Source organism: Hydra vulgaris, chromosome 11, assembly GCF_038396675.1.
Source record: "Hydra vulgaris chromosome 11, alternate assembly HydraT2T_AEP".
In the NCBI taxonomy this organism is placed as follows: Eukaryota; Metazoa; Cnidaria; class Hydrozoa; order Anthoathecata; family Hydridae; genus Hydra; species Hydra vulgaris.
Window position 1 is genome coordinate 25,455,707 of NC_088930.1, and position 14,792 is coordinate 25,470,498.

A 14,792-nucleotide genomic window follows, 5' to 3' on the forward strand; every position below is an offset into this window, starting at 1 on the left:
ACTGCACTTGAAGAGTAAAAAAAGATCTTGCACTTTAATTTATTAATTAAAATAATCAATAAAACTAATACATAAAAAGTTTAGTATTGATAAAGGAAAGCAACATTAGATTTTCCAATGCTAAAATCAACATTGCTGCAATATCGATTGACATCGATAACTCATATGATCCTGCCAAAATCCAAGTATAATTTGGTATGGTAATAAACGCAGTCTAAAAAGTAAATGACAAACAACATAAATAGCAGTGGTACAAGAACTAATTTTTGAGGGACGCCGCTAACCACTTTTTTCCATTCTAACATTTATTCTCCAATTACTACACTTTGTTGTTTGTCAGCTAGCCAACCATTGATCCAGTTTAATAGCTGGACTCAAATGTCATAGATTTAAACCTTATAAATAAGTTATTGTGTAACAGTTTGTTGAATGCTTTGGCAAAGTTGGTAGAAATAGTGTTAACTAGATGTCCACTTTAAACTACCTCCGGTAAAATGTTGCGGGATTCAACCAGGTTTGTTAAGCAACCTTTGCAATGTACAAAGCCGTGTTAAGATTTTGAAATTAGATTGTTTACAGTATTTTATAATTCAATCTTTGACAATTCTCTCCGTCACTTTACACAGTATAAATGCGAGAAACACCAGCATGTAGTTACCAGCATATATATTGTAAAAGATATGTATATGCAATAGAAAAAGCAAAAAAAGTTAAAATTTAATTTTTAGCACGTTAAAAATTTTTTTTCCCTTTGCCTTTTAGCGCCTCTATTATCTTGGCGCACGTATGCCCCTTTTACCTTTCCAACTCGGCGGCCCTATATATATATATATATATATATATATATATATATATATATATATATATATATATATATATATATATATATATATATTCTGTGTTTACTGAAAAATGCTCAAAATTAATCGTCAGGCTCTTATTTGTTGTTTTTTTGTTTCATAATTAAAAAAAAAAAACTAATGACTAGCTAACTTAGTTTTGAATTGTGTTCGCATTAAGACAAGTAAAGCTAAAATGTGGGTTTCTCTCTCCAATCACAAAGTTGTTACTTACCTCCCTCCTATACGCTTTAAATTATTTTATTTGTTTGGAGTTACGTCACTTACAACATGGCGTATGGCGCCTTTTCTTTTTGACGGGTAAACTAAAAAACTGCGTTCACCCCAAAGTATAAACGTAGAAGAGTTTTGTTTGTCAATTCCACGATATAATTTATTAAACTATTTTATGAAGTTAACTAACATGAAATTATAAATTAAAGATCCGCATTTTTAAGGTTTTAAAAACTTTGTTAAATAATTTTCAATAAAATCCGAGCTGTTAAACATCTTAATTTAAGTTCGATAATGAATTACATAATATTATGTTGTAAATATAAAACATCGTTACAATAAGCTTTATATACAAATTAAGAAATTTTAAAGTCAGAATAAACGCTGAAAATTATTTCTCAACTATTTTGTTACAAAAAAAAAAATCTGTAAACATACATTTTTCGGAAATGACAAGAAACAATGTATATTTGTCCTTATATTTGCTAAACTACACGATTAGGCAGACACAGCACTGTTTGCTTGTTGATTTAAATATGTTTTTATATAAAATGCGAATGATGTTTGGCATTTGATTAAAATTATACACACAAGAATAAGAAATTTTTGTTTGAAAGTAATAAACTTGTATCATTTATTTAGCAGCTATATGTTCTGAAAGTTAATTTTTTGTTAAAAATCATTTTAAGTGCAACAAAAGAAACATGAAAACCACAAGTAAATTTAAAAGTATTATCATGAGACAAAGTTTTTTGTTTATATTATTGAATAGCGCTTTCAGCTTTAATTTGGATACAAAAAACATTTGGCGATTTACTAACGACAATAATTCAACAAATTTCGGATTTAAAGTGTCACTTTTCCCAAATGATAAACCCAAGTATGTATTTTATTTTAAATATTTACTTTTTCTACCAATTACTTATGTTGTTTTACTTACCAAAACTTTAATGACATTATCAAGGTGTCACACCTTGATACGGGTTTGTTCGTAAGTTTTTGCAAAACTCAAAATAGTTGTTTTAATTGGGCCTACAAAATTGATATTTATTATTATGTTTGTTTAAGACCAATAATATAAAAAGGAAGTCTTTTAAAAAATTCTCATAAAAATTATCAACTTTTTGTGACATTTTTGATATTTTCTATGTTTTGACTTGGGCTATGACTAATTAAGCTATATAGTATAAGTTAATGCTTTGAAAGTTCATAATATAAGCTAATGCTATGAACACTCATAGCATAAGTTAATGCTATAAACGTTCATAGTATAAGTTAATGCTATGAATAAGTATTAATAGTATAAGTGTAGTATGAGTAATTCATAGTATAAATTTATGCTATTTACGAAAAAAGGGTAAGTTTATGAAAGAGTTAATAATTATGTTACAGTGGTTAGTTATCAAAGTTTTTTTAAATATTTTTTAAAATCAAGTGCTCTTTTATTATTTTCTTTTTTTATTCAATCTTTATTTCTTTCTTAGATTTTCTAATTTCTTTCGTATATAGTTTTTTTATATCTTAATACTGGATTTTAAATTTAAGTACCAGCAGAAAAAAATGTTTCACGTTTTATCATGTTTAATTTTGAAGTAAAATTAAACACAACATTAATCTGTGGTCAAACAAGTCCTATTATAAGCTAGAAGACTTTTTTTCATAATTCTAATAACAAGTAATTTTAATAAATAAACTGCAAAGACCTCTTTTTTATTTATTTTTGTTTTAAAAAAAGAAAACAATAAAAAAACACTATAAAAACTATATATAAGGAAAATGAACGAACCAAGTTTATGTGTAAATATTAATCATCTGCTAAGATAATTTGTCTTTTTATTATCATAAACCAGGGAGGTTGGAAACAATTAAAGAACTTTGCAAAAAAAAAAAAGCGCAAAGATTGCAGGTTTAGAACATCACTTGGATTTTTTCCTGAAACTTGGATACTTTTTGCTCTTTAAGTCATTAAGATTAAGTTCGCTAAAATGTTTTTGTTTTAATATACAAAAAGATTTAGGCATAAAAAAAAAATACTTCCCGATGTTATTGCAAATTCCTTGCAAAAGAAGTAGAAAAAAATTATTTTTAATATTTTTTAAACAAGGTCATTTAAGATTGCGTAAGTTTTAACATGGAAAATAAAAGGTTTTCAGCTTGAACTTTACAGCTCTAAAGCAAGAGCGGATCCATAGGAGGGGCAATGGGAGCAATTGCACCCTCCCCCTCCCTCATTAAATATTTTGAAAATATCTCTTTTTTTGTAAATTTATATGTTTAACTGATCAATATTTTGAAAAAGGAAGTGAACTAGGGATGCTGTTTAAATGTAATAATAAATTTTAATGTTTTTGTGGTGCAAAAAAAAAATTGGATTGATGGGATATAAATATATAATGTAATTTCATAGTTACATAGATTAGGAGAGTGAAAGACTTATATTCTAAAAAAATTAACTAAAATTATCTGAAAATTGTCCCCCTTGCCCTCTACTTTACCAGATGTAGTTTAGCTTAACTAAATCACCCCCCCACCCACCCCCCACCCCCACTCCCATATTTTTATCAAATTTTCTGAATGCACCTAATAAAAAAAAGTATAAAATTTGGTCCCCTTCCTTAATAGTCTGGATTCGCCCCTATTCTAAAGAGAAACTTCTTATAAAATAAGAAAGATTCTTAAAGGTCAAAAGTCCTTATCGTGACATTTGGATATTAGACTTTATTTGTTTATTTTTTTTAGTCGGTAAAGTCCATATTTGAACATAAAACTTGGATTGGGTAAAACATTCATTGTTAAATATGAACTTCTGTTAGAAACTTTACCGTTAAAAAGATAGTTTAACACTAATTAGTATTTGCACAAAACCCATTATTTGAGTGAAGGAAAATGATTACTCCATATAAAAACCCTAATAGCTCAGATTAAATGAAAATTTACTTGAGGATTAAAAATTGTATTAAAAATATAATTGTTTAGTAGTTAAATTTTACACTGTTATATACGTGTAAAAATTACACTCATTCAGATGAAGTTATTGGATAAAGTTATGTATTATTATGATTATATATTCTGAACGATGATTTTAATCTTATTTATGAAAAAAACTTTTTTTTGGAAAAACTGATTCTCCTGCATACGGACGAGTGAAGTCAATATTTTGGAGAAGCGTGTTGTGTTTATATAAAGAGAATCTTTTGAGGATATTTAAGGTTTATCACTGCAACTTTAGACAAAAAATCTTAATTAGGTATAAGATTGAACATCCAAAATTTGGAGTTAACCTATATATACCTGAAAGTTATTTAATAAGAGTTTTATATATTTTTTTAATTTTTTATTATTATATATATTTCGTCGTTTGACAATAATTACAATAACAAAATAAATAAAAATTTACATGACAGGAGCAAAAAGAAGACTATATTTGTCTTACCACTAAGCCCGGTAATATATAACATATGTAGCATAGCTTTTAAAAGCAGTGTAAGATAATACAGAACCTTTTAAATATTAATTAAATTTTCTTGAAAATTATGCTTTAATTAAAGAAAGAAAATAAATAAATTAAAAATTAAAAAAAAAAAACTTTAATTTTTTAATTTTATCCTCCTATTTCATTCTTTTTTAAATTTCTTTTGTTAGATTGAGAACAATTAAGAGAAAAAAATTTAAAAGAAAAATAATAAAAAACAAAAAAAACAACAAACAAACAAAAAACGAAAAAAAAAACATATAGATAACAAAAATAAAAATATAAAAAGTGAATGCGCACACGCACATATAAATACATGCCAAACAATTATGGGGTATTTTTTACATAAGATTTCAAGAATATATAGTATAAACTTTTTTACATCCTCGGTAATAAACAAATGATAAAATTAATTTGTGTAAATGTTTACAAAAGAAAAAAGAAAAAAGAAAAAAATTATTTTTTATATGTGTATATATAAAATTGATAAATATATTCAAATCATAAGAGTGCTCTTATTTGACGCCTTAGAAGAAATTTAATTCATTGTCGTTTAGTAGAAGAATTTGCCTAAGTTTTGCTTTAAATTAGTTAAGCGAAGAAAGTGTTTTAAGATCATCATTTAAAAGTGTATTCCATAATTTAGGTCCTCGATTTGTGATTGAGTATTTAGTGGCTGAATAATAGGTTTTGTGTATTGACTAAAGTTGTTTTTTGAGAATCTTGTGCTGCATATATGATTTATTTTTTTAAATATTGAGTAAAATAAAGACGGTGTAGTTTTTTTTATCAAGTATAAACATAAATATAAAAATTTAATAAAGATTTATTTTGAAAACATTTAATATATTGAGTTTACTAAAAAGTATTTTTGTATGGGAGAGTCGACCTTCATTTTTAATAATCCTAATAGCATGTTTTTGTTTGCAGAAAAGTTTATTTATTTTTGTAACGTTGGTGCAGCACCATGCAATATTTGCATAGTTTAGGTAACAATGCATAAATGAAAAGTATATGTATTTCAAACAAGATCGGTTTAAAAACTGTTAAGATTTATACTGTATACCTATATTTTTTGAAATTTTTTTCTTAATTACATTTATACGTTCTCTCCAATTAATATTTTTATCTAGAATTACGCCCAAGAATTTTAAGATTTCAATTCACCTTTAAATGATGGTTTGGTTCTAAATGGTAGTTATAACGAAAAACATATTTCACGGTACTTTTTTTAATATAAAAACCCAACAAACTATCAACTGTGTTATTTCAACTCAACTTATTTTATACAAATTTAAAACATTTAACAATGCAATATTTAATCTAGTATTGAAGTTTTGTTTCCTACACAAGGAAAAATTGAAGTTTGGCGAGGACGAAAGATTGAAAAATGTCTGCCAATGTATTTTATTAATAAACCCACCAGCTTTTCAGCTTAGGTATGTTTCCGCTTAAATCAAATAAAAATGCACCATATCAAATCAAAAAACATCTTAAAATTTGTTACTTTTCTTAACACAGGCTTACATTTATACAAGTCTATTAGATGAGAAAAGAGTGCCAAACTTGTTAACAAATTTTTTTTGCTTGACCCTTAATATGAAGAGAAGTTCAATAAAGCAAATCGTGTGGCAAGTTTTACATGGTAAATCCACTCATAGGAATATAGTTATGCAAGGATCATTATAAAAAAAATCATTACAATTGATTAACCGGTTTTTAAAAAAACTCAATTTAAAATCCTCCAAATTTCAACCGATTATGGTGATAATTCAAATTTAACTTGATGGTTTCAAAATAACATTATTTACATTGTCAAAGTTTCAACAGATGTTACATTTTTTTATGTTAATGAAAATTAAAATCAATAAAACTTCTATATAAAAAACTTTTCAAATTAATTAAACTTTTTTTAAATTTTCTTTTGGTTCTTTTAATTAAACACATTTGAAATAACTTTTTAATAAAGCTCAGCTAAAATGATTGTCTTGTCATGAGCACCGCACAAGGGTCAGAATTGAGATTAACTATATGGAACATTTTTTGTCTATTTAGATTTTAATGTGATTAATTAGTGTTATTAAAAATGTGATTGCTAAGTAAACTTGGTTTCCCATAATAAAATAATTTATTCCAGCTTAAATTAATAGTTTTACATAATTAAGTGAATTGGTACAATACAGTAAGTTAGCAGTTTTTATTAAAAATGTTATTTGCAATATATTGAAAGTTCTAAAGAACTAAATAAAAATAATGTTAAACTGGCTTAAACACTGTATCTTACGAACAATACAAAAAACTGGCTTAAACACTGTATCTTACGAACAATACAAAAAACTGGCTTAAACACTGTATCCAACAAACAATACAAAAAACTGGCTTAAACAGTGTATCCAACAATCAATATACTACTTGTAGGTAGTGAGTCTACATGTTTAAATATAATAATTTATAAGAATAAAGTATATATTTATAATAATAAATTATAATATAATTATAAAAATGTACAACATATGTCAAAACGACAACTATTTATATATTTAAACTAACATTTATCTATCAAAACACAATGTTCAAAAATATGCAGAGCTCATCACGATATTTAAAAATTAAGAGAATGTCATTCATTTAAGAGTTGCTCAACACTATCTGGAAAACAGTTTTTAGGGTGGTTTTATATTGTAAACTAGAGTGGTTTTAGCCCATTTTACACCTTTACATCTAGTGCATGAAAAGCATAAAAATTACATCCTCAAACACCTTATGCACCGTTAAAAGTACATAGGAATGACATTTAAAACTTGCTGTCTCACAATAGAAAATTATTCACTCAATGTATTTTTTGGAGGGTTTATATGGGAAGCTAAAGTCACCCCGCGTCGTAGGTTAACTTTAAACCAATATAGTAAAAAAAGGGATTAAAAGATGCATTGAATTAGTAGAAAATGTTTTGGTAAAAAAAAAATAATAATAATTCACAAAAATAAGGTTTCAAAAAAGATTTTTTGACAAAGGTTAGATAAAAAGTATAAAAATTTCGGTTTAAAATAACTTATGATTTTCTCTAAATACTATAATACTATAAAATATGATTTTCTCTAAATGCTATAATATATGATTTTCTCTAAATACTAAAGTACTGCGGTACAACTAAAGTTTTATGATTCCACAGGAAAGCCTTAAAATATTTTTTTCTGTAGATATAAATAATGGCTAGACATCATGCTTTTTGAAACATGTGTGTTCAATCTTATCTTGAATATTTATCTTTATATTTTTTATTTTGAAGCTGGTTGTCCTTGAGTTAATAAATCGTTTATTAGAAAGGAGGCGTGAACTTTCTTTTCAAATGCTCATCCACGGTGCTCATTGATAAAACCGTAAGGACTTCTTGGCGCACCTAAAATAAATAAATAAATATATATGTGTGTGTGTGTGTGTGTGTGTGTGTGTGTGTGTGTGTGTGTTTATCTTTATGTGTGCGTATCAAGAGCGGATCCAGACCATGTCGTAAGGGGGGCAATTTTAAATATTTTTTTGATTTGGGGGATGCAGATAATCTAGTTGGGGGAAGGGGGGGATTTTAAGATTTAATGATTTGTAAGCAAGCAATCACACAATTTTGAATTTGCACCACATAATTACCTTACCTTTACCGCCATCGAAGTTGATGGCGCTAAAGGTTTTCTCAAATTTTGTCTAAGCATTGTTGATACTGTGTTAAAGGTTGATACCAGTTCACCGCCACAAAAACAACCTCAAAGGACTGGTTTACTAGAAACTTACTCTAATAAATTGAACAAATCTGGTTGCTGATTAATGCAAATGACGTTAAACTAATTTGGCTTGCGATATAAAAGTTGCAAATATATTTTGTGGTCTTCAAACCCATTCAAATATGCACCCTTGTACATAGTGTGACGTCAAATCCAAGTGTCTTCCTAAATCTGGAAACTTTCAAACTTTGGGCTCTATTAAATCTACCCTCGAGCCTTAACAGCAATCTGGCGGGGTTTTTGCTTGTGCAAAGTTATTTGGCAATCGAAATGTCATTTGAAAACCAACAATCAGTGGGTATGATAATGTTTTGATTTTGGAAATAATCTTACCGATGGAACTGCATCTCTTTATAGGAGTTGTCAATTATCTTTTCAATATACTTAAAACTGCTTGGATAAAAGCTGTTAAGTGGCCAGCTGCCCTCCACATATAACTGAGCCCGCATCATGAGGGCTAGTTCGAGGGGAATGAGTAACACATCAAAGATTTTATCAGTTGCAAAGGGATAGCCCTTAAGGCTCTATAGTGAAAAACTGTCGAATCTGCTTATAAACATTGATCAAGGTATAAACGAAACAATATTCATTGTTTGTCAATATTATAACTAATCTGAACAGTAAGCATATTTAAAAAACTGCTACCATAATTCGATTTATTAGATTAGGAAGCAGAAAATCATATGGTTTAATATAAATTAAATAAACATTTTAGCCATTTTAATTCTTTACAACTGTAAGTAATTATGAACTTTAATATTGCATTTAAAAATGTAAAAAAAGAGGATTTGACTAAAAGAGTATATTAAGCTATTTTGAATAAACTTCTTGTGGAGAAAATCAAAGACCATGTCTTAAAATTGAATTAGATGCTATTTGATGTTGATATAATATAAAAAATAGGGTTTATATAATTAAATTTTCACTTTATTTTGAAAGTCAATATATTTAAGAAGGTTTCGAGGGCCAATAAAAGTTCTTTAAACAGAAAAGTTTTTTCTTTTTGTTTTACCAACTGATAGGCCTTCGCCTATGAGTTTTGCACTTTTTTAGCAGTTTTTTTGTTGTTGCAATTTGCCAGTAGTTTATACTTTAGGAAATATTAAGATATTTACGCCATACATAAACCAATTCAAACCACGCTTTAAATAGCAAATCAATATTTTTGTCTATAGAATAAAAATGGTTCATGTAGCGATAAAATAATTATAAAATTTTTTTTTAATAATTCATAGTAAAGCACTCATATAACCATTATTTTTGAAAATGGTAATTGAATATCACAGCAATCGGTAACGTTTTGAGGTCTAAGTAACAAAAAACTAACAAAATAAAAACTAAAACTGCCATAAATCCTTAACAAGTTAACTAATCCTGTCGAAATTGTATCCAGTGTTTGGTGCGGCCATATGCTACATTTGCACTAAATTATTTATTAGATTATGTATAGTGGTTCTCATTTTTCAGGTGTTTTTTTATTGTAGCACTATCAATTCAAAATTTCACTTTTTGGAACATTAAAAATAAATTATTTTCCGCAAACAAAATTAAAAGATTTCAAAATTAGCATCACAGGAATCCAGGAGTTTTTGTTGAATTTCTAAGATATTTTAGGAGTTTCAGATTTTGGTGTGGGAGGGGGGAGGGAGATATACATACCTCCAACCCTCCTCCCCTATTCACTTCATTCCGCGGTTAGCATACCTCTACCCCCCTCCCCTCCTTCCCCTTTCCCTACGTGCTAGCCCACGGTTAGCACGTATCATTATCAAATACGTGCAACCGTGTAATTTCAAATAGTTTTATTCTATTTATCGACAATAAAAACTAGGCCGTTTAAGTTTTTAAAAATTGTTGTTTAATGTTATTTTCTTCTTATTAGCAACCTCATAGCAACGCGTAAACAACTTTGAAAAAGATTTTTTATTTCATATTTGCTTTTGCGATTGTTCTGTAAAATATTATACTTTTAAAAAACATTTTTTTAAAATGATGCTATTTATTTAAAGTTATTTAAACAGTAAACTAATGCCTGTTTGCTATAACGAAAAAAATAAAAATAAAAACATTAAATAAAATTAGAAATTTAGATTCAGAAAAAAAAAACAAAAAATAGGTATACAAAAAAAATAAATAAAAAAAAAAATTAGAAAATAAGAGAGAAAAATCAAAGAAATATATACACAAGAAAAGTAGGTGAAGAAAAAGTTTATCCCAATCAGCGAGTGCATTAAAGCTTAAGTAAAAACATGACTTGAGTTCTTCTACAAATCATAATGCTAAACTTTAGCCTAAAGTTGACAATTTTTTCTTTTTTTTTAACATTGACGTTTTTAAAAACATGTTTAGACTTAAATTAAGTCTAAATATGCTTTTAAGTATTAACTTAAGACTATGTTCAACATGTATTAAATGTAGTAGCAAACTATCAATTTTTCAAAATGAATCTGTATGTATGGGATTTCCTGGTGGAGTTATTATCCAATGTCCAAACTGACTTGTAAAATAAGCTTTTATTTATGTTAATTTTCAAATCACAGTGGTTCTGGTTTGAAACCACACAAGGCAAATTTATTTGCTGTTTATGAAGTTAGTTTTGGTAGAGAAGCAATGCGTACCTTCACTCCTATAACAAATTTCACTCTCTTTTACCTTTACCTCTTTCAAATCACAATTATGATCTTATAAATAAAAAACTACATAAAGTATACAAGGAAGGTAGTTCTGAGATTATAAATGTTGCTGATCAGAACTAATGACAGTTGTTAATACAAATGTTACTTATAATGATTTTGGCTTATCAATAGATAGAACATGGCAATGCTTTGGGTACTCCTCTTAAATGGAGTTGTTGCTAGTTTTTCACATGAAATTAAAAAGAAATTAAAGATTTAATTTTTAAGATTTAAGATTGTTAAACAATTGCTAAAAATTATCTGGAAAACAGAGATCAATCAGTAAGTCTATTAATGCAATACAAAGCTTTGCTAGAATGGCTATAAGTCAAAATAAAAATAACCTATTTAATTTGAAAAAATTATGTAATTGCTGTACTTCACCATCATAATTTACATAAAAAAATTATTTTTCTTGGCAGTTTTAGAAGAAATTAAACTAATGAAGTATTTTAGATTCTTTTTTTTTTTTTTTTTTTTTGCAATATTGACTTTATTGATGTATAATAGCAACTAAATAAAAATAAAATTTTCATACAAAACACAAACCAAAGTTTGGTTTTTGTGATTTTTAGTTTTAATATAATCTTTTATCTTAATTTTAAATGTGATTTTTTTTAGTATTATTGTATCAGCACCTCATTTCAATAATAGTCATAAGGAAGGTGCAATATTTACTTGTAATCCAAATGAAAACAATACTTGTAGTTATTGGAATTTGGATTCAGGCAAGGAGGCAGACAAAGGTTGGTTTTGTGTATTTGATCATTAAATTATTTGATACAATAATTAAATTTTACTTGTGAAATAAATATTAATAACTTGTTAATTAGTAAAACTTTTTTTTTACTTTATTTTTATTATTACTCAACTATTTTCCACGTAGAAAAAATGTCTTATTACAAAAATAAACATAAATATATCATTAGTAAAAGTAGTATTTGGTCACATGTGCATTGGCTATCGACCCTTGATCCTCATTTTTTATCCAATTTTTTATTTATGTATGAGACATAAATGACTGTCTTCTTAAGACAATTACACATAAGAAATATGCTGGCAGTATCTTAGCTTACGTGTTTGGTAAAAACTCTCCTTTTTTATGAGAAATATAGTCTTCAACAATGGTTGAAGACTATATTTCTCTAAAAACTAATATAGCCGAATGCAGATGTTTACATCGGTCAAGATGCCGAGCCAATCAGAATATGCAAAAGGCGAAATTTTTGAAGTTACAAACTTATACCAATATCTTTGTGCCTCAACATAAACCTTACCTTTGATGAACAGTTGTCTAATCTGTATAACAAAATCTCTTCTAATAAATATATTTTTTTTAGCTATTTGTTGTGTAGTCTTTTTATTTTAATTTTGTTCTGGTTCACTTCTAATAAGGCTGCAAACAGCCAGTATTAGGTTGCAAACAACCAGTATGAACCAGTATTAAGAAAACAAAGTTTTGTTAGAAAACTTGAAAAGTTGTAGATTATATAAGTCAGGAAAAAATGAAGTTGGGAGAGAGTTCTAAAGGGTTGATGTCAGAAGAAAAAGTTTTAAGAGCATGCAGGGACAGGTTTAGTACAAGGATTACACTTTGCTAAATGACGAGTCAAGCAAGAATAAGTTTTGGCATAGTATTTGTAGAAAAGATAGAGAAATGCAACTTTACGACGATAGGAAAGAGGCTCAAGCTTGGCAGATAAAGCTTGTCCAACTACATTTACAATGAATTTTTGGACCCTGTCTAGAAGAGAAAGAGCATCACTAAAAGGACAAGTCCATAGGTGCTAATAGTATTTCATACAGGGGCAAATAAGCAATTTGAAGAAGTAGAGAATGGAATTAGGAGTAAAAAAATGGCAAGCATGATAAAGAGAAGCAACGTTAGTAGATGCTAATTCAGCAATCAATTGTATATATACATTCTTGGACAGGAAAGGCGTGCAATCGAGCTCTATTGCTGATCTTGTAAATGATTTTATTTTTTGACAACTTGACCACAAATGTTTAGATGATTTTTAAACATTTTAGAAATGCATTAAAAAAGAAATGCAAGCTAAACTAGGAAGAAAATTTAAAAAATTAATAATGAAAAAAGAAAACAATTCCTTGCGAAAAAGAAAATTTATATGCACTGAAATAAAACTCAAAAAAACTCGAAGCAAAAATTACATTTTTCATCTTTATAATTGCGTTTAAAATAAATTACTTAAAAATTAATCTTTTGAAACGCCTCGTTAAAATTACGTAAAACGCTTTTGCAAATTACTTCTAATGATTGTTTAATGAATGAACAAACTTTATTTAAATTACTAAAAATGTTATATATATATATTATTTTTAAATTGTTTAAACATTTATTTTTTCCTAAAAACAACAAAAAAAGTAGTTTAAAAAAATTCTGTAGTCTATTTAAAATAGTGATTTTTATTCATTTCATGCTCTGATTAGTTAGTCAAGTTAAAAAAAGTTTTAAACAATTCTTTAATAAGTTATTTATAACGTAACAATTTTTTTTATAGCATTTAAATTGTTAAAACATCAAAACTGCCATGGTCAAATTGTAAAGAAAAAGTATTATAAGTGTGGTCAGTTACAGCGTGCGATCACACGCCATTCCTGTCCAAGCCTGTATATGGTACCATGAGAGGTCAGTAGTAAACAATAATCCAAAAAGACATAAAGAAGAGGACTTAGTGGGAATTGAAGAGAAAGAAGTGGACTCTGTGAGAGGGTTTCCATTCATCAATATAGAAATGGTGTCAATTTCTATATTGATCTATATCAAAAAGAGAAGACTTTTTGTCAAGACAGGAGTATAAAATTTAGTCATCAGTAAATAGAGCCACTTTAGATGCAAGGTTGTCAGGAAAATAGTTAACTCATCTCAAAAACTTTTCCAGATATACTATATGAAGCAAAATTTTAAAGAGAAGACCAGCATACCAAAGTTTGTCAAAAACTTTACATATGTCAAGAGCATTAGCTATAGCCTTGTCGCCTCCATCTCATGCACAATAAAATCTTTCAGGCACAATAGTTAGCAAGTTAACTGTAGAACGAGAGGATCGAAAACCTGTTGACAATAAGTTATTTTACTCAGGATGGGATGTGAGAAATTCGTTGATCAATGATTCAAAGGCCTTGCTAATAACAGGTAAAAAACTGATTTGACAATATTTGAAGAGGTCAGAATGTTCTCCAGAGTTTTTCAAAATTGGATCCATTATTAAATAGTTTAACGAGAATTGGGGAGAGTTCTGGAAAATACTTTTTCAAGATTATGACAAGAATGTTGTCTGAACCACAAGCCGTTGAAGAGTCTTACTGAGATATGATTTTAGCAATGGGAGTTAAAGTGATTTGAATGTCTAACCCGTTTAACTGGAATAGAAGAAAGAGTATGGCCATAAGATTCAAGAGTCAGATAAGAAGAAAAGTTCTTTTCAAACATTTCAGCTTTATCCTTGGGAGAGGAAATAAAAACAGTCCCATGAACGAGAGACCGGATAGACCTACTTACCTTTCCAAAAGTCTCAAGAGCCTAACTACTGAGATAAGATGCAAAAACTAGTGAACTGGGAATAATGGAGATTAGCATCAGACAGCACCCTTTTACATTGATTTCTTGCAATAGTAAATTGATGATTGTTCTCAAGAGAATTGTTCTTTTGAAAATGATGAAAAATTATTAGATATAGCAGCTGCATAAGAAGGTGAAAACCATGGAGTAAAATGAGGCCTGACTTATGAGAAGGAATAAAACTTAACAAAACTAACTAATGAGAAGGACTAA

At 27.7% G+C, this 14,792-nt stretch overlaps 1 protein-coding gene across 2 annotated transcripts in view; it reads left to right on the forward strand.

The window, feature by feature from the left end:
* The first annotated feature begins 1,551 nt into the window (after window positions 1-1,551).
* Window positions 1,552-14,792, forward strand: part of LOC101239034 (integrin alpha-8) — a 125,819-nt gene continuing 112,578 nt past the window's right edge. For both annotated transcript variants that reach the window (XR_010641858.1, XM_065810573.1), the window contains exons 1-2: window positions 1,552-1,953; window positions 11,618-11,742. Coding sequence is in view for 1 of the 2 variants with exons in the window: in XM_065810573.1 (XP_065666645.1) it covers window positions 1,778-1,953; window positions 11,618-11,742 (301 nt within the window). In the remaining variant the exon portion in view is untranslated. The remainder of the gene's footprint in view (window positions 1,954-11,617; window positions 11,743-14,792) is intronic.